We start from the raw sequence: 21,273 nt of genomic DNA on the forward strand, positions 1-21,273 counted from the left end.
AACAGACTGAAAACACTTGAGTCCTGCTTCCACACAATTCTGAGAGGACAGGGGCACTGGAGAGAGCAGCAGAGGAGAATTACCCTGCAAAACATCTAAAATGATTACCATTTAATATATGCTATTCTACTAGAAGGACTCACCACTGTGCAATGGGCTGTGCTCTCTCAAGAACATTTTCTTTGAAGTGGATTCTGTAACTATGGAAGGGCAGAGATAGGTACCCTCCCGACTGTATCACACTGTGACTCCACTCAACCACAGTAGACAGGGAAGAGAGGGACAAATTCAAGCACAGGCTGAAGCTAAGTTTCATACAGAGGAGAGGTGTCCTCAAAGAGCAACGTGTTAGGGAATCATTTTGTTTCCTTTCTCTGCAGTGCTGCTGTGCCTTTCATTCAACATTATTGAGAGGTGGAGTTAAATTTACAAGCGGCAAGGACATAAGAAAAGTTGATAATAGCCATGGGCTCAATCTATAGGGATTGATCCTGCCAGTGACTGAGCTGCCTTCCGTTAAACAGCTGAGAGCAATGCTGGGTGTTCAATTCACCCTTCCAGTGTCAGGATTTTTTTACACAAACTTCCTCTCTGCCCTCTCCATGACTGTCAAAATATCCATCCATATCACTAAAGACTTAATTTCCTTGTTTACTGTAGCAATCCGACACACTAATCAAGCAGATGCAAACATTTCTTGAGCAGACAGTCATGGTGACCACAATGTCCTGGGGGAATTTCTGATGAGACTGTGAAGCCAAAGAGGTTTTCCACTCAGTTTTAGAGCTCCCAGAAATGATCTCAAAATGTTAAAAAATTCTCCAGACCTGCTAGTCACAGCAGTGCCCGGCAGCCTGCTTTAATTTTCCTGAGTGGGTGAGCTCCATTTCCAGAAGTGCTCACACAAATTCTGGTCTCGTCAATCCACTTGAGCTGTTTCAACTTCTCTGACCTGTTACCAACCAATTAAATAATTAAGAGATTTCCTCTCCAGCTAAAAATCAAAAGTTCAGCAATTATTAGTTATTTTAAACAAAACAGCAAAACAGATCTCCTGTAGCCTGTTAAAACTTCCCTGAGGTTTCAAAGCTGTCACTCAGCAGAGACTGTAGTTAATCTTCTCCAAAGCTGTGTGTCCTCCAGCAGCAGCTCACCAGGTGTCATCCCAGTTCACCCCCAGCCACATGCACAGTGCTCAGGCTGGAGGAGGATCACAGTCCCCACCAGGACTGGATTTCACACTTTGATCCCAGTTTTAAACCACACATTTACTCCCTGGTACTAAGGAGTGCAATGAACTGCAGCACTGAGGGGGGAAGGCAGGCTGAAGTCACTGCCTTTTGGCCAAGAAGATGGGTCTGCTGCATCTGGGTGTTTGCTTCAGGCCCTTCTTTTGTAGCAATCAGTGCAGGGAAATCATGGGGATCAGATAAATCCCATGAACAATTGGGACCAGGTATATCTCTGAAAAACACCTCTCTGAGATGAGCACTGGGGAGCTCCAGCCTCAGCAATCTGAGATGATATATGACTGAAGTCTGGTGTGCAAGGTAGCCAGCTAGGAAGGGGAAATCATTTCAGCTCAGGGTTATTTCTATTTTTAACATTTCTGTGTTTATTTCTGCATTGCAAACAAAAATGCAGTGCAGACAACAGAACTGCAGGGATAACTCAGATGCAGGTGAAGCTGCAGAAGGAGACATTTCTTAAGTGGAAAAAGTCAGTCAAGAGCAGTGAAATTAAAGCCCTTTTACCCATCTGCTAAATCCCTTTCCAGGCAGTTCTGGGACAATTTAGCAATAGTTATGAACTGCAGACGTGCATTAGGGAACCTGTGTTCCCTCTGATACTTTTTAGGTCAACTCTTGGAGATACACATCAGAAAAAGAGTTATTGGCCGAATGTAGCTATTTCCTCCTCCACTTTTTTAGCAATCTTCCTCCTGTCCGAGGAATAGTTGGCAAATAAAGCAGGTACCCTCTTATCCATGGGAGAGGGTTCACCCAGGCAGTTACTGCAGACAACTACATTGTAGCAAGTAGTTAGCAATAATGAATAATTAATGAATAAATAATGTATTTGTGTCTCAGTACCCCAAGGTCTTTGGACACCTTCACAGAAAATAATTAAAACAATAGATTACAAATAAGATGACAAGTCCCCAGGCAAGTGAATGTACATAAACCCACAGTAAAAACAGAGAGGATGCAAAAGAGATGCAGGAGCCAAAAAGTTCTTGTGCTTTGTTCTGCAGACTGCACAGTTTCTGATGGTTCACCGTGCCCTGCACTGGGATGGGAAGAAGCCAAATCCAAAGGCAAATACCAGCCCTAGCAAGCAGTATTCATAAGCCTTACTGTCACAAAACCACCTAAACACTAAAGAATGATAGCTAGGCAGGGAAAACACAGGTTTGCAGGCTACAGGGATGCCTGAGTCCATGAATGCAACCAGCGTTAGATGCAGGTAGTTCCTGGCTGTGTCTTCTGTAAGGGTGTTTTTCAGTCAATCCTCCAGCAATTCAAATGGTTTAAGGGGCAAAGAGCAATTCCTGAGTATTGCCAGATTTGTATCTCTTACTTAGACCTGTCCATGTATTACAACTACTAATAGTTGGGCCAGACACCATCATTAGTGGAGAGCAGCCCAGAAGCAGATTATATATACAGACACCTTTGATCTTTGGGGTAGTCAGAGCCATTCACAAGCACAGCCTGAATTGGGAATTAATGTGAGCAGCCACTTCTCCCTGCTGTATACAAACACACAAACTGTTTTCGAAACCCTTTCACACCTACTTGAATAGCAGGATCTCATTAGCAAAACACAACAGGCTAAAAGCACGTTTTTCCAAGCAACCCGGTGGAGTTGCAAGGAAACGTTTCCAGCTACCGTTTAAGAAGCCACAGGGATCACATTTGAATAAAAGAATTCACTGATCTGAATGGTTATGAGCAAGCAAAATCACTCTGGGGTTGTTAAGTCTCGGGGAGCAGAAGGGGAAGGTGGTTGTTTGCAATCTGGAACACCTCTGTCCTTCCTGTGCAGATGCTCAGATACCTCTTCCTAGATTTTAATCTCTCTCTTGATGGTGCAGTATAAAGGTCCCTGGAGGTTAAAACCTAATATTAAATACTTTCAGCTACTTATGAGCACTGCAAAGCCTATATTTCCCTGCTGGAGAGAAAGAGTGTATTTGTCATATATACCCCTATATCCAACCTACAGCATTATCAATTACCATGTAACACTTTTAATTACACAGCAGTTTGGCAGTGCTGCCACTTTACTTCGTCTTAAGCATAAGAAATCTCCTACTGACTTAAGCTCGGTGATCCACCTGAAAACTAACCCCACAGCTCTAAAGGCAACTCATCTTGCCACTCATTTAATGGTATTGGGTGAAGTGGCAAAGCTTGCAGATCTAGGGGAGGAGGATGGAACAGTTTCCTTCAGCAGCATCCACAGTTAGTTCAGCTTCAGTCAGTCGGGAAATTTCACCTTGGTTTTCATTGCTTACCTCATTCCATTCCCTATTACATTTGTAATTCTCTCAGAGAAGCTCATCATTAGGTTTCTCCATCATTTCTGAACTGGTCCCCAGGGCTCAATGCAGCGATGGGGAAAGCGTGAACAACCTCATGCATTAAGGTAACACTTGTCAACATCAATGCTTCCCCACCTCCTGAGGCAATGGCACTTTTGTAGAGGGGAGAGAGCTGTAAGCCTTAAAGCCTTTGCAGAAAAATCAGGACCCAGTTTCATGTGATCCCACAAAATTAGGAAAGTCCATTTAGAGACACTATAGCGTTGGTGGGAATTGTATGTCACTGCCTCCCATCAGCCTCTTCCTGGATTTAGGGTTAGACCTCCCCTGTCCCTCAGCTGAGGAAACCTCAGGGTGTGTGTCCTTCCCCTCAGTGACACTAAGCATAAGTAGCAGGGCAGGTTACAGAGAAGCCCTTTAGCAAAGAACACTCAATTTTGGAGATCAAACTGCCCCCCTTCTTCCAGTGAAGCTCAGAGTTATGGGAGCAGTTAAGTTTCTGGGCACTGTTGATTCCCAAAATGATTTTATAAGACACTTACTAAACATTTAGAGATGACCTATGAAACCAACCCCAGCAGCAGTAAACATCATGGTATGGTGGGTAACCGGCTCCCATGCTTTTATTCCCACCTTCCAACTGTTCTGAACACTTATGAGCACCCCAGTTACCTGGGACCTCACCTAAAACACATAGAAGTAATTAGAAGTGCTCCCCCTTAAGTGAAGGCAAACATTCAGTTTCTAGGCTGTTATTACCACTGCTCCTTAGCTTTTTGTACTCCAAAATGTCCCATTTTACTGTTTTGCGGAGTTTCTTTCCTAGTTCAGCTCTTGCTGAGGGTCTGAGGCCTCCAGACCATCTTTGCTTTGCTTTGTCTGACACCTGCAGTGGCAGCAGGCACAGCAGCAATGCACGGTGTGGGGCACTCTAGAGACTCACCCAACCTAATGGCTTTGAACCACACCATCCTGTGAGAGGTGATGCAACAACAGCTGGGGCAAGGCTGCCCCTTTCCTGTGCTTTCAGCTGCTGAAGTCACTTTGGTGGCAGGTCGGTGTCAGCCAAGGCTGACCCCCAGGCACTGGTGCTGGTGGAATCATTGGCAGAAGGCAAGGCTCAGCAGGGGAACAGGGACATCCCTCACCTCTGAGGCCACTGGAGGTCTCCTGGCCATCCACATCAACCACCACCCAATAATTCTTTGTCATCAAGTGAAGTTTGTGGCCAGTCTCAGCTCACCAGCCTGGTTGCAGGATGCTGAACCTTGTCCACACCTCACTACCAGCAAGGTGAGGATTTAGGTACAAAAGCACAGTCCCAGGAAGGCTGCCATGTCCTTATACTTGCCAAAATGTAAGCTTGAGGTGCAATAAAGCACATGCTGTTGAGTTTAGAGGTTCTCCTTCGTACTTGAATATTATAGTTATTTTTAAATCGTTATTTTATGTCCATTACCTGAAGAATTGGGATCAGTATGTGCTATAGCTCTGAAAGGCATAAATAATTACTGCTTCAGAGTTGCTCAATCAGGCTGCCTCCAATCAGATTTTTGGTGAGCTTCTTGTTGTTTTAGTGTTGTTGTGCTGTGCTTTGGTTGGTTTTTTTAACAGTAGATTAAAGGGTTATTTCTGTTGGAAACAGATATCTCGGTAATACTGAAAATGAAATGTCCTAAATCAGAGCCTAGGAATGCATTATTTCACGCACTAGCTACTGAATGATGAATTAATAACAGTATCTCAAATACATCTTCCATCAATATGCTTATTCAGATTCCATCAGCATTTAATTAACATAAATTATATGACATGAGGGGGATTCAGGCAGTCATCAAAAAGAACACTTCTCTTGTAAGCTACTGCAATTCTTGTGATTTCTGCAAGGCAGCAATTTTTATTTTTATTTTCCTCTAGAAATTCATCACAAATCAAATGTTTTCACAGCAAATTTAGAGCCGACTTTTTTCTGATTCTCTGAGGATAGGATATTATATCTTTGGCTTTGTTTCAGGTCTTCTTCTAAGTTTTATGCCAAGGAATAGCAGTTACACAAAGGAAGTAATGGCAGTTTCTAACTGCAGAGGGAGGTTCAGCAGTCCCTATAACCCCACCGTGAGGTGGAGCATCAATAAACTACACAAGCCATTTTACATTTAAGCATCTAAAGTCAAGAGAAAATAGTTATGAGTGTCCTAAAAAGACTGGGTCTGTTTTGTTTTGTTGTTTGTTTTTTTTTAATCTCATAACAATACAAAAGGTCTTACTGTTCTGCCTAGGTGCAAGGAAAAGCACGCAGAATCCAGGAATGGGAAAGTTCAGGTACGTGGTAGAAATGTCAGCCAGGTGACCAGAACGATGAGGAGGGAAAGAACAGCTGTAATCCCCCATCGGGCTGAATGGCATCCAAATGCTCATTTGCAAAAAGAAAGGAACTAAGCACAAAAGGCAAGAAAGAAATACAAGGACATACAGTCTCCTGATGTCAGAAATGGGGATATCAATTTTTCTGTGTGCCTTTCTAGGGCTAAGAGAGGGAATTGCCTGCTTTAACCTCCCACGAAGAACTAAAAGATGAGTTAAACCAATGAAAAGTTGTTTATATTAAGTATCACTTGAAAAGTGTATTCTGCTGTTGTTTTTGTGGCTCATGCTTTTATTTAAATGTATTCTCTTTTGTCCTTAAGTTTTCTTCAGTGAAAAAGTTTATTCCAAAAAGGTGTGACAAACCAAAATATTTTATCCTGACAGACGTGGTTATTCTTTAAACTAGGACAAAGGACTACCAATAAGTGTCCAGCTCCCCAGCCTGTTACTCCAGGAAGGGCAAAGGCACCACCACAGATGCTGCTGTGCAAGCCAGGATGGCAGAGATGCATATGTGCATCTGGTAGCAGCTTTTCCAGAGACTAGAAACAACTGCAGAAGTTTTCTTGTGTGTATTAAAGAGTAGATCCTAGCCCCAAAAATCTTTGGGGATTTTGTAGTGGGAGGCTGAGTCTCCTTTGCATCCCACGAAGGAGAAAGAGTGGCAGTATAAATAAATGGAGTTAATGTATACTGCAAGTGGTGAGGAGAAGATGAACCTGCATTCCATTACACTGTTCTAGTCCATATAATCCACTCCAAATTACTTAATAAAAAGCTCACTATCCAATAACCCTCCATGCTATTGTTATGAGTTGCCATAGAGTAACGGCACTAAGCACCCAGCAATCCTGCAGCAAGCAGCTGCTCCTTCTCCAGAGAGTTCACAAGGGACCACATAAGCAAAGGAAAAATAATAACAGCACAAAGTGTCCAAGATTAGGCAGCGAGTCAGTGGCTGAGGCAGGAATAGAACCCACGTCCTTCCTGCCCTTGCTGCATGGAGTGGGCTCCACATCACTTAGCTCTGCTTGATGTAAGATGCTGTGCTAAGACTCCAGCATTAATAACCATAGTTTCTTTAGGCATCATAAAGGTCCATACAGGCTGACAAATAAACCAGCAGGCATGGAATAGTACCTTGAACAAGGCACTTTTCCCTAGGCTGGCAGATGATGTGCGTCACCATAAAAAGATCAAAGATACACCCACGTAAAAGCCCTGTTGTGAAAACCTGTTTTTAAAGTGTGCCTCATTCATCAATCATGACTAGGCTTTGTGAACAAAGATTTGGGGGGCCTCATTCATACTCACAGTTAAAGTGTCTGTGAACGTTTGTGAAGCCTGTCTCAAACTCTGGTCAGAGAACAAGTCTCATGTGGGTTTTCCCCATTAAAGCAAATCACTTGCCAACATGTTTAGCCTCAGAACTTGGAAAGGGGAACTGGAGGACCATCATTTTTATATCACCATTCACTTCCATCCCATCCTTTTTCATACCCAGAATTGAAGGGCTCAAGAACAGTTCTTCAAAAACAGTAACGGTGGCCCTTAATCATCCTCCCACCTAAAGATACTATTAAAAATGGGAAGATGAAATTATCAACCTTCTGTCATCCACACTGCAGCACATCCCAACTCTATGTTTGCATGACCTATACATCTTTGGGTACACCTTCACACCGCAAAATACTACCAGGAGCAGCTCCCAGGAGCAGCAGGAGCAGCACAGACAGGAGATTTGGTACCACCGAGGCTCTGGCATTTTTACAATAGTGACTGAGATTTTTCAGAGGGGAAACGAACTGTTCAAATCTGATTTTAGCTCAGTGTGAATTGGACTCCCAACCTCTTGAGTCATTTTTTTTTAGAACATCCAGACCAGAATTAGTAACAAAAGCATTTGCCTTTTTTTATTCTCTCTTTAGTTTTGCATTTTTCATTACATGAGTGTGAAGCAATACTGTACTATGAGAAGCAGTTAGAGCTAAGCTGAAACACCACTTCTGCTATAATCCCTCTCTTTCAGTTGCTCATTTCCCTTTCTTTTGACATTCTCAAAAGGATTATTAATAACAACTGGGGAGAGATATCTTTTCTGTCTCTTAACTTTGTAACGGGTAAGTTTTCCCTGGAACATATTACTGAGGTTTCTTCTGCAGACACCTCCTGTGCCATGCCCCACTCCTCAGGAGCAATGGTATTTCCAGAAATTAAGTTAGCTCCACTAACTGTGTTATATCCTCCATTCTTGATAAACCACCCTTCATTGCCTTAATGTTCCCATTATGTTTGATGCATTGCATCACTGTTCATTTATTATAGCATTTTAGCTTAGGTTCACATTATATATCACTGGTGGAGCTCTCTGGGATAAAGGGCAATGAATGTTTTAATTGCCTGATAAATTATTAAGGACAGTCCTTTAATTGGGTAATGTGGTGTTTACATCTTTGAAGCAAACACTTATGGAAACTGTATGGGTGCAGATTTTTGCTAAACACACAGCTACCAGCCACTATCTCCCTTCGAGAATAATAGTTTTATCAGGCTATTAAAACAAACACCACACAGGATAGAGTGTACCAGATGCCAGGCAAGATCAGCAGCTGGAACAAAGAGATGAGCCTCCATCAAAGTCAAAGGAGGTACAGTGATTTACATCAGCCAAGGGATTGGTCTTCTGCAACCAATGGATTTCACTCTAAGTGAGGCAAAGTAGCAAAAAACCTACATTTTCCACTGCTTTAGCTAACCTAGTTCATTTGAACTGAAATGGGTCACAGTGTACCCACACAAGGAGTTCAGGACCAAACCTGAGTTCAGAGGGAGCACAGGGAAAATGCAGCTGGGGACAGCAAGTGCATGATGCACTAAACAGAACCTGGTGTGGCAAAAACCTGGTGTTCTGGCTCCTCTTGCAATGCAGGTCAAAAATAAAACATCCCCTGGAAGGATGCAGCCTAAGCACCCCCTTACAGCCCGTAGGGAAAAGATGGGGCAGTACAGCTGGGAGGAAGCACAGTCCTGCCTGGAACCTCACTGCTCCCAGCTTTCTCCTCTGTTCATCTTGGTACTTTGAAACTGGGATTTCTTGAAATTTTGCAGCATCACTTCTTTCCTGAGCTGTGTGAATGCAAAAATATTTGTTGCATTCTTTCCAGCCAGATACTATGCTTCTTGCTTATTAAAACAGAGAGGAGGGAGCAGATTGTCTAGGACGAAGCTTTGTGTTGCTTAGAAGTATTGAAGAAATGGGCTTTTTAGGATAAGTTAGCATTTCAAAGGTGTTTCATATCTATTTGTTATCAGCTTTTGGTAACGCAGTGAGACTGAGCTCAGCCCCTGCATACAAAATACCACTGGAATGAATTGTACCTTATCTCACTCTGACTTGACCCCTGCATGCCAAGCTATACACAGGTGAAAGGTAAAGAGGTTCAAAGCCTACAGAGGACAAAGCCACTCATTTCTGTAACTTTACAGTGGCTCCATTTATGGCTGGTTTTGGAGCAGACTCCCTGGGATTTAGGGCAGTCCATCCTGAGACTGCTGGGGCTAAGTGGCAAGCAGTGGGCAGGAGCATGGGGAAGGTGAAAACACGGGAACCAAAACCATATTATTGCCTGTTTTAGCAATTTGGGCACAGATATCCACTGTTTTCATTAGAGGGGTTTGGCACTGGCAGACAACCACAGCAAAGGGCAGATGTGGTTGCACCTGAATTAGATTAGCTGGAACATGGGCAGCAATATCACTGAGCAGATGCAATGGGGATCCTCTTCTGTATACCTCTGGTGCACTTTATGACCTCTTTCTCCCCCCTCCAATTTTTTTTTTTTCACCAGAATTGCAGAACTTAGGGCCAGCTGACTTTCACTTTATTTAAGGGTCTACTCTCATTCCTCTACAGCCACAGAGGACAACAAAGCAACTTGGTAAGAAAATATATACACACACATATACATTTATATGCACATCTTATGTATCTAGACACATTATTTTCCTAAGAAAAGATGAGACTTTAGTGTCTTTACCTGTCAAGAGGCCACCATGTTTTGTTGGGGTAGGAATCCAGCCCTCATTGGGTGTCATGCCACACGACCCTGTTGCACAGCAATAGCTGGATTTGACCCCCATTTCCTGCAGCATTTGGGTGAAAACACAGTTCAGCCTTGTGGATAAAAGAGCCTTCTACCCCTTCAAGGGCTGCTGAGGAAAATGCAGTCACAAACCTACTGCTGTCAGTGAATCTCAATAACAAAGTCGAATTAGGTGAAATCCCAGCTGATACCTCCTTACAAAAGCTGAGGCTGAACCAGTGCATCCAGAAAAACATCTAATTCAATGCTCAGATCTTAAGAAAATCAATCCCTGTGAACATGCACCCAAATGAAAACAAGTGTAGATGGAGAAATTCCTCAGGTTAATGTTTCCAAAAGATCAATGCACAAACTCCTGAGGATTGATTTCCTGGAGCTCCAACTCCACATTAGTTCTTCAGGACAATCCTAACCAGCCATGGATCTATGAAACCAGGGAGTGGAGCTATTACAGTTTCTTGCCCCTCCTTCTCCAGTTCTTCTTTCTACTCCCCCCAGACTCTAGCTGCTTGGGCACCTGCTCCAGGAAAGCCCAGGACAGCCTTCCCTGTTCCCTCTTCATCTCATCCTCCACCACAGAGCAGTTCTCCCAGTCATTCCAGAGGTTTCTACCCCAGCTAACTGCTTTTCTGCTGGAACTTGCAGGGCAGGGCTTGCAGCAGAGAAAAAGGCCAGTATAATCAAGAGGCTGGGCAGGAGCAAGAGCCAAAAAAGCTGCCAGAGAGAGGTCAGTGAAGTCTAGATGTGTAGAAAAGAATCCCTTTCCCTACCCAGCTGTGGAGTAGGAGTTTGGCCTTTCTCCCAGCAGCTCTTTGCAAATTTAACAGGAGCCACTTCCAACTTCAGCACCAAAACCTCTGCATTTTATCCTGCTTTTGAATGACCATATGCAACTCCCAAAGCTTTTGACCTGCTTGTATTATATGCTCTGTAGGTCTACTGTTCTCATTTTCCAATTAGTTTATCACCATCCTCTCCTAGTTAGCACTTTGCCATAAAAAATATAGCAAGAGCAAAGCAACTGCCCTGTTTATCTGTGAAGAAGATCCTACACAATAAAGTGCATACAGCACTGCACCAATTCACTGGCTTTAAATCCTCAGTGCTGGGATCAAATTTAGAGGACCAGGGTCATAATGATACCAAGGTCTTGTTGGGAATATGAGGCTCCCTGGGGGATAAGGTGAAGAGGACAGTGGAGGAAAGGACTTGTCTTCCTGGAGAAACATTTGAAATGGAAATCCACCTTCAAAGGAAAGGATCCCATTGTGTTTTCCAGACCCCACCACAGGCCTTCTTAGCAGTTTCCTCTCCTGGCTGCAGCCTCCATGATGTGTCACACAGTTGTAGTGACATAAAGACAAAAAAGAGCGCACATAAAACCTGTTCTGAGTCAGAAATGCTCTTGAATGCTATAGGCTGACAATAATGCAGGCTAAAGATAATACAGAGTTTAGCTTGTAGTGCTCTACAAACTATTACAAACAGGCAGTAGGAAAGATGTTCTTAGTTTCTTCCCTCTACCTCCAGGCATTTCTTATCTGTCTTTGCTGGGGTGACCATCTATCACATCTTGCTGCAATATCCCAGAGAAAACAGGCATGTTGCATCTGATCATGCTGCTTTATCTCTACCAGTGTTTTAGAAGCCCTTCCCACTTCAGTTATGCTAATCTGAAAATTTATTTCTGAGCAAGTTGTCTCAGCAGAGGGGCTGGGTGCTGCCAGGCAGAGGCCAAGTCCAGTGTAATCAAACATGCTGCTTTGGTATTTCAGGCAATGATTCCAAAGAGTGCAGAGGCAAAGCAAAATTCAAGCTTTCAGGAAAGTTTTTAAAGGAGACAATACATTTACAGCAGGGGAGGTGGGAAGTGTCCCATGTTGTGCAGAGGGGAAAGCATACCAAAACTTCTCCTAGCAGGACCAAAGCTGCCTACAAATCTGCCCCCCTCTCCTTGAAGGCCAGAGGAGCTTAAATGGCTTTTGGCCGTATCTGACCTTCACAGCCCCATTGCTGTGGGTGGCAACACCCTGCTTCCTCCTGAGTTCAGCAACTCTGGTGTGGGGGTTGTGTATCTGAGCTCTTGCTCTCTGCCTGCTCCTGCACTGGCAGCTCCAGCTACAACAGGAACTCAGGGACCAAGAAAATGACTTATTTCCACAACTACATCACTTTTAATGTAGCGTTAAGGTTCCCCTCAACAGAGGCTCAGAGAGAGTGGACGGACACTTGCACCAAGGGACCAGGGCAGTGTCAGTGGGCACAGGTTGCAGAGCAGGGCAGGATGGAGCCCTGCAACGTGCACCCAGAAACACGCTCTCACAACAAGGCTAAATAACTCCACTTGCTGCAGTTGAGAAATTTGGTGCATCATGTTTCAGCAATAAAAGTAAGAACATTGTAGGAAACAACCTTAGCTACCCATATTGAAACTGCAAGCATTGGAGCACTCGGGCTCTACTTCCTTGGCATCAAAGCTGCTCTGTCAGGAAGAGCAATGCAGTTGTGTGCCGAAACATCACACCTCTGCTGCAAAACCCAGCAGGGATTCCCTGGTGCAATCTCTTCCTACGGCCAACCCAGCTGTGTGTTCTCCCATCTCAGGGTCCAGGTTGGGCACTGGCAGAAGCAGCACCCAATTTCAGAGATCAGCATTTCCATCTGCTGAGAATCTAATCTCTCTTGTAGGAATGGAGAGATAATGGAGTTTCCAGTCTGATGGACAAAGCAGGTCAGAGAGGAAAAATGTAGTTGCAGTTGATCCGAAAAGGACAATTTCTATTTAAATAATAAAAACCACATTTCATTTCAAGTCTACTTTAAATATTTTAAAATATAGCTATTTTTTAAATTAAGGGACATTTTAAAACTAGAAAATTATTTTGAAACAGAGTCCAAGAGTTTAACTTTGAAAGTATTGAAACAGTATTTTGTGAGTTTTAAAACAGTGAGTGTGACAGTTTCAGAAGCTCTCCTCCTATCTGCAACCATAACCATCACTCTGACTTAGGACATTATTGTAAAAAGTTTGAGCACTTTGAAGCAAAAAAATTCCACTGAGGTCATTCAGCCCTACTGCTGGAGATGTCAAATGGAATTGTACTTTGCCTAGACCTGCACATCCACACAAGGTGAGGGAGCTCTCACAAGGTAGTAAACCACTTTGTTGTGGACCAAGAGGATAATTTTGCTTTAAACAATCCTTGGCTGGTCAGCTTACCTTTGACTGCAACTATTTTTTTTTTGTCATTTGGATGTACATCCTAAGAGAAAGACACCTCCCACCATGCTCCTAGTAAGAACCAACAAGGAAAACCAGGAAGGGGGATATCAGCTTGTTCAGAATCCAGCCCTTTGTGCAGAGCTGCGGGACCTGCCAGTCTGCAGCTCCAGCCCCTTCGCACACCAGCTCCCATGCAAATAATTTGACTGTGTGAGCCATGGAGACAATTAGGCTAAATCACGTGAAGACCAGAGTTTGGGCATCCCCCAGGATGCTGCTTTTTGTGCTACATTCAAATTATCTAACTGCAGCAATGGAGGTTTTTAACAGTCTTGATGATGTCTCCAGGAATAATTTCAGCAATAAGTTGACTCAGCACCACCATCCTCCCTGTGACAGTGGTGGGGCTGGAGCAGGCACAGGTTGCATTGCTCCATGCTTTAGGGGACTCAGAGGGAGCTGGCATACCCTAACAGTGAGGCTGCCAGAGCAGGCATTGAGTTGGACATACCAAATATCTGCAAGGAAGAAGCGCTGCTGGACCAGCAGAGAAGAGCACTCAGGAAGTATTAGTGACAACCTCTGCAGCCTGTTGCCCACCCTTCCCTTCTCTGCACTTCTTCACAGGAAAACATAGATAGAAGAGTTGACAGCAGAAGTGTGTCATCCACACTGTCTGTAGGGATTAGAAAACTGGTATGAATTATCTTTTTCATTAATTACTTGATCCTACCTAATCCCCAGTAGATGATGTTGACCTCGATAGACCAAATCTAGGTTTCTTAGCCAACAGAAGCCCTTTACACTGTTTTCTAGCTCCCACTGCAGAGCTACTTTCCAGCTGTTACATCCTGGATTGCTTTCACTATGGCTCAGCAGATATATGGCATATCCACTGCAAGCCTTGCCAGCTGCTCTGGGCAAACCCAAAGCCCTTCTGCACCACACGGTGAACCAAGCGTGTCTGTTGTACTGCCCAAAAGTATTGTAAATGCTCCAGAAGGGACAAAGAAATGTTTGAGAGGTCTGCCACCCTGGAAATTCAAGGAGATTTACATCCTCCTGCATGTAAAATTTCAGAGAGCCCAGGGCTGTTGGATGTCCCAGGCCAAGCTAATACTAAAAGAAGAGCATGAAACTGCAGTGTAAAGTAGGCAGCGCTGTGGATGATGCCAGGCTGGTTCCAAGGGATATCAGTACTATGGCATATACAAATTGATTTTTCAGACTGAGCTTAGCGGCTACTTATCTCGAATAGCAAAATTACATTCAATTAGATTTGCTAAATAATTCATGGCAGTATATTTGATGTGGTAGGAAGTTCCAGCAGTCAGTGTTTCACATTATTGCCATGACAGTAGCTAGAATTATTTCTTACACGAAGACATCTCTCATTGTTTACACCGTCCACACCCAGATTCTTCAGAGGCTTGAAGCCTCATTGTCTCCTCTTACCTAAGGCTGCACTTCAAGGGAGAAAAATCATCTGCAGCCCTAAGGAGAAAGACTTGGGGGTGTTGATTGTCAAGAAGATGCACATGATCTGGCATCATGCAGGATTCTTCCCCTCTAGTCTGCTCTTTTGAGACCTCACCTGGAGCACTGCATTGAGCTCTGGGGTCCCCAAAATAAAGGACCTGCTGGACTGAGTCAAGAGGAGGCCACAAAGATGCTCCAAGGGCTGGAACACCTCTGCAGTGGAGACAAGCTGAGAGAGCTGGGGTTGTTCAGCCTGGAGAAGGGAAGGCTCTGGGGAGACCTTAGAACCCCTTCCAGTAGCTAAAGGGGGCTACAAGGAAGCCAGAGAGGTACTTTTGACAGGTGCACGGAGAGATGGGACAAGGGGGAATGGCTTTTAAATGAAAGAGGATAGGTTTAGGTTGGATATTAGGAAGAAATACTTCACTGTGAGGGTGGTGAGGCCCTGGCACAGGTTGCCCAGAGAAGCTGTGCCTGTCCCATCCCTGGAAATATTCAAGGCCAGGTTGGATGGGGCTTAGAGCAACCTGGTCTAGTGGAAAGTGTCCTTGCCCATGGCAGGGGGGTTGGAAGTAGGTGATCTTTAAGGTCCCTTCCAACCCAAACTATTCTGTGATTCTATGAGAAAGAATTGTTGCCATTGGGGTTTTTAGTTTAAAGCAATTTAATCCATGGAAGCTGGATTTACTGCTGGATTTTTCTCCAGCAGTGAAACACTTTTGAGGCTCTGCAAATCTTTTGTAATTAAGTGATGCAGAACCACTGCTTAGTCATGCAAACAAAATGAGAGTTAACTGAAAAGCTTTTTGGGACCATGAACATTCTGCCAAAACTCAAAGCAAAAGATTTCTATTGTCAATCAAAAGGCACAAACACTTCAAATCTGTCTTTTGTGCATGTGCATTGTTGAGAGAAGGGCAAACGAGACAGAGTAAATATTTTCTGCAGCCTGTGAGATACCCAGGGTATCAAATATTGCTGGAAGGACACAAATAGTTTTTAAAGAAATATATGAACAGATACATAGCATTACTACTGGAACCTGAGGGAGGAAAGCAATTTTCCTTCAGTCACTGAAATGTCCTAACCTTTACCAAATCCATTCTTTTGCACTGTCCTACACAAGACCAGAGAAGACTTTCAAAGAACAAGACTTTGGTAAGAACTACAAAATTCACTCTGTTCTACTTTGCAGTCTGAATTATGTTTTCTCCCAGGGCAAACCCACTATCACTCCACTGAAGCCTGGGGAGCAGTCCCAGGCTTGGCCCAAGACAGCCAAAGCCAAGCTGGCTCCTGGTCTCAGTGACTTTCTGCTTTGGCATTTGAAAGCCTTCACATTAATTGTTCCTTATAAGATATGTATTAATACACAGGGAATCTAGAAATAGTGGTTGGAGCATATGTTGCATTGGAAACTAAGAGCCTGCAACTGTGCCTCCTACTAGTTGGATCATTTTGTTTATTTGTGCCATTGTGTTTTACACCCTCCCCCACATAGGAGTGTAATTAAAGTCACCTGGAAACTTGTAATCACAGCAAAGCCACTACCTCCAGTCCTGCAGGACGGTATATTCCTCTAATGGTTTTACATCATCTCTCAAACACAGCCTGGCTCCATCTCTGCTCCCCAAGAATATGTAAATATGTGGTAACTCCTACCTGGCTCCACTTTCTCCTCTGGAAATACCAGGTGCTGGGCCAGCAGTGCTGGCCTTCAGCTCAGAGCACCCACAGCATTGCAAAGTCAGACTTCCAAGGCACCACAGACTCACTCTTAAAAGCCCAGAAGAGGCACAGAGGAGGAGGGGAGACCCACACACGTTGCACATGCACTACTTTCCTCTTTGAACTGAAACATGTTGTAAACATGGTTTAGCAGGTTGTATATAAAATTTGATCTCTCTATAACCATAATCTTAGAGATTACTAGAGCCTCTTGCATTGCTGAGGGATCAAAGATGAATAGCTATTTTAGCCTGTGCTTCCACAGCAACTTTTACAACATTAGACATAATGACCAGGTGCTTAGCTGGTATAAACTGCTGCAACTTTATTTTCTCCGCTACCAATAACAGCCAGTTCATATCATCCAAGGACTTCTTGAAAGGTCAGTATTAGATAAATCTGATACAGGTCTCACTGAACTATCTAGCATTTATGCATTTTTTTTGTTTTTGCCAAGATCTCCACAGATGCCTAACAACTCATTAAGATACTGTCTCTGCTGCAGACACTTGTGTTTGTTGACATGGAAGAACAGCAACAGATATTTTAAAAGAAGAAATATAAAAAAACCCTCCCACCACTTGCTAGAGTGCAGCTGACACAGTGGGACTAAGATCCACTGGTCCCACACAGCACGTGGCAAGGAAGGAGCACTAGCCCCAGGTACCAGGCAGAGGCCAGCTGTTTCCAAATTCCCTACTTGTCCCCATTTGCAGGGTGTGTGCCCTGCATTACACTGTGACCAGGGAAACAAGGTTCATTGTCCTCATGATAGCAAGCAAACATCACAGTGTGGACTCACAGCCTCAGGCTGTGGGTGTCTCCATGAGACAGACTGTGATGCTCAAGAGATACACAACTGATTGGGGGTGGCTCAACAGGCAGCATCATCCCCTGTAATGAATGAACCTGCTGTACTCTGCACAAAAAATACAGAGCAGGGCTTATCGCTTGGGCTTCAGTTCAGTCCAGAGCTGCAACTGGCTGTGAAAGCCAGAGAGGAAGTGCAATTCAAAAGCTTTTGAAAGGCAAAGATATAAAACAAATCATGCAGGTGCTCTAAGAACAAAGTGTTACCTCAGTCTCTGATAATGCAGCCAGGTAACTGCAGCAGGGATCACATCCTGCAATGAAAGTAGGCACCATCTATCATAAGAGTCTGAATAGCAGAGGTTAAGAGATTTATTGTGGGAGCCTGTCCTGCATTATAAAAAATTTGGTGAGTTAGTCAGAGAGATTGGCAAAAGACAGGAAAGGCTGGAGAACATTTGAGCATGATGCCAAAACCCACGAGCCACTGAATGGCTCTGCTGTTTTGCAAGCTAAATGGCTATTCACACCACTAGGATCAAGAGTGACAGCACTAACAAGATTTATCACAGAAATCTACTCTGGACTCAATGAAGAACTGCCCCAGTAAAAACCTGCCAGCTCTGCTGACGCATATTATCTTTATTAGAAAAGCCTCTCTGAAAACCAAATTCATTAGGAATTTTAGCAATTCATTTCCTCATAGAAACTTCTGCGTATGAATTCAGCACAGACATGCAAAGAAGAGCTGTGGAAAGACAGCATTATACCAACTCAGGGCTGTATTAGTCAGTGAGTGTAACAAAGAGGAAGGTTTTAAGTAGTTATTTTTCTGCAAAGCACATTTATAAGTGAGATGATATATTACTAAAGAGCTTGTGCTGCTGCTGGAATTTGTATTTAGCCCCTCCCTTAGGCCCAGTAAGTCAGATGCAATATGGGGACAGTGATGCCATTGCCCTCAGAGTGCGGTAATTAGCATCCTTCTTTGTTCATTTTTCTTGACCAAAATCTGCACATATTCCAAATTGGGCACAAAAACAAAAGCAAGAACTGATAAGTCAGTGAAGCAGGATGGAGCATGATACAATATCCCTCCCTCTGAGTTTTCCCACCAAAGCTGTTGGGTCAGGAGATGGCAGGCTTGGCTGTGACAATGAGTGCCATCTCCCTGCCAAACCTTGGTGAGCAAGGATGGGAAACTGCAATAATTGTCACCTCCATTTCCTTTCCAATGTGATAGTGCAGATGTATGAAAGGAGCAGTTTGCCCTGGTTGCCCTCCCGGGGCAGAACAGCCAGATGCAGCTCCTGGTACATCCCTGATGCACAAGACCTCAAAGTGCCTCCACATTCCCAAAGCCTATCCAAAATTTGGCTTTGTGATTGCTGCTTTGCACAAGCACTGAATGAGCTCAAACCTGGAGCAAAGCAGGGCTGGAAAATAAGCAGCAAAGAGGTCACTCTAGTTAGGGTGCAGGATTCCCCAGCTGCATCTGTCCCAGCCAGCAAACTGCTCCTCTAACTCAGGCACATCTGATGCCTGCAGCAAGGTGTCAGAGATGGCCATGGGGACAAGGTGAACCCCCTCTAGCACACCCCTCCACTCTGTGAGGCTGTCCTATCCCCAAGCTGTCCTTAGACACTGTGTATTAATGATCTGGGCCATGGCAAGAGCTTTTGGGAATGCTATCCCAAGCATGCAGAGTGAAGAACTGGTTTCCACAGCTGCACCTTCAGCAGCCTCATAACAGCAAATATTTAGAGTTCATGCACAAGTTCAGGGGTATTCTCTGGTGCCGAAAGATGAAGCTTTTAGCAGCAAGGTCACACAGAAATTCCCAAGTTTGCCATGCAACATTACCCTGTTCCCACACAGCCTGACAGGGCTCTCACGAAAGGAAGCACCATCTCTTGTTTAAATGTGTGCATTTATGAAGTTCTCAGCTCTCTGTATACTCAAAAGGTCACACTATGCTTTAAAGGGTCAGGAATAGGGAGTGCAATGGCCCTAGACTTCTGACAGCAAGTCACTCCCAACCCTAAGCCCTTCCTTTCCCTCAGACAGGGCTGAGGAGGAAAACATGCACAAAACAGCAGCAAGGTATGGTGAAATAAAAATTAGCATTTCAGGCCAGTAAATCCATCCCTTTAACCTGTGAAGAAACGAGTTTAACCTTGCAATGGTATTAAGACAAATCTCACAGTATAGGCAAACGGTGACTTGATTTTACTAATGTATTTTTATCCCTAGATGACCAGTTTTGCTAAATGGCATGTCTAATCCTCCAGAGAGACAAAGACCAGCAAAACTTACAGCATGTTATTATTACAATGGACAGGGGAGGAAAATCACCATACAGAACCCAGGAGTCTATCCCATGCAAAGGGAGGGAAAGGGTCTCAGAGGTAGCAAGTGTTACAGTGCATTTCACTAAAACTCTGCTGGAAGAGGAGCAATAAGGGCTGACAGACCTATTTTCCTAACAAAAAGTTCATCGTGGTCTCTGTGGAAATGGGATGTCCTTCCCTGTGCTCACTAGCAAACATGAAGAGACCAGGTGAGCGGATGGACTGGAATCCCAATTACATGGTACCGGGTTGGATAAAAAGGGTGCTACATCCAGCTTTGCTACAACACTTCAAACCCCTTCAGGGTCAGATTTAAACAAAAGGCTAAAATACAAATCTCATTTCTTGCCAGCTAGAAAAGAGAGAATTTTCCACAACAGCCTCTGAAAGATTAGGCATGTTATTATTAACGCTGTGCAAGAACTGGACATTAATTAATGCTGAATTGCAAAGAAATTCCAGTAGTATCACATATTTCACTCCTGCTGCTGCAGCCATGAACTCATTATGAATAAAGAAATTAAAAACATATATCAGAAGGTAAAATTAATGATCTTCCACTGATTATTAACTGTGAACAACATATACCACTAGGCTAGAATGAAAGAGGAGGAACGTATCTCAGCGTTTGTTATAGGATAAGATCACAGCCCAAAGCACATCCTTTGCTGCGAATGAAGTGTTTATCAAGTGACTTCAAAGATACTCGCTGTGACCTTGAGCCAAACACTTAATATCTGCCAACCAATAGGGTTTTTATCTACAAAACAGTAACAGCAGCACTTACCTTCTGCAAATTCAAAGTTTCGGGTGTGGGGACGATGTTGCTGCTCCATCCTTGCACATGGATACTACAACAGTTGGGGGCACCCTTCAGAGACCTTCAGCCACAGAAGGGGACTGTGAAATCACATCTTAGGGTAGCATGGGTGGGTATTTAGGAGCAGCCTAAATAAATTTAGGACCAGTCTCCTTGAGGAGGAGCTGGGGGAACCAGAGACACCTGGCAGCACTAAGAAGCCCAGCAAGACATGGTCAGAGTCAATCAAGGGAAAATTGGGGTCAAAGGAAGAGCCAGAGGTGAGACAAAAACAGCTGAACCGGATGAAGCAGATGAAGGAGTATAGGGTCAGTCAATCAAAATAGTGTTTGTGCTGCCAGGAGGGAGGTGAGTCTTTCTTTGCAAAGGTGTGGGATTGCACAATCATCCTTAAAGACAAACGCCAAAGCCACAGCTGCAGTAAGTCAGTGATGCTCCAAGGACACCTGAGAGTGGCTCAGCTCCATGAGCAGACCTGGCCCAGGGACATCAGCTCTGTTCTTCAGCATTTGCCTGTTCCCAAGACATCTGTCACCCTGCAAATTAACCCAGGCTGACACTCATCCAGGCATGTCCGCAGCTGCAGTGAACCTTCCCCGCAAGTTCCCATCTCAGATATTTGTTTCAGTACTTCTTGCTTTCATATCTTTACTATTTTTACTACTTCCATTAGTCTTTTTGGCTTGAACTGAACAGTTTTCTTTCACATCGTTTCCATCATTGCTCTGCCTGTACACAATACATGTGTCAGTGACTGAAAAATTCCGTGAAGCTTAACTAAATCCATGTTTTCTGGTAAATAATAGCAGCAAGTCCCCCTGTTTAAAAAAAAATTATGAGAGATT

At 43.9% G+C, this 21,273-nt stretch overlaps 1 protein-coding gene across 6 annotated transcripts in view; it reads left to right on the top strand.

The window, feature by feature from the left end:
* The window catches only part of LOC127468766 (calcium-activated potassium channel subunit beta-2), a 143,579-nt gene that overhangs the window by 63,991 nt on the left and 58,315 nt on the right, over window positions 1-21,273 (top strand). Inside the window, exon 2 of one of the 6 annotated variants that reach the window (XM_051782298.1) lies at window positions 5,827-5,869. The exons of the other annotated variants lie outside the window; for them this stretch is intronic. Within the exon in view, the coding sequence (XP_051638258.1) occupies window positions 5,856-5,869 (14 nt within the window). The 5' untranslated portion in view covers window positions 5,827-5,855. The remainder of the gene's footprint in view (window positions 1-5,826; window positions 5,870-21,273) is intronic. 6 annotated transcript variants of the gene reach the window in all.

The sequence above is a fragment of the Manacus candei genome, unplaced genomic scaffold (genome assembly GCF_025592945.1).
Source record: "Manacus candei isolate 608988 ecotype Guabito, Panama unplaced genomic scaffold, ASM2559294v1 h1tg000015l, whole genome shotgun sequence".
In the NCBI taxonomy this organism is placed as follows: domain Eukaryota; kingdom Metazoa; phylum Chordata; class Aves; order Passeriformes; family Pipridae; genus Manacus; species Manacus candei.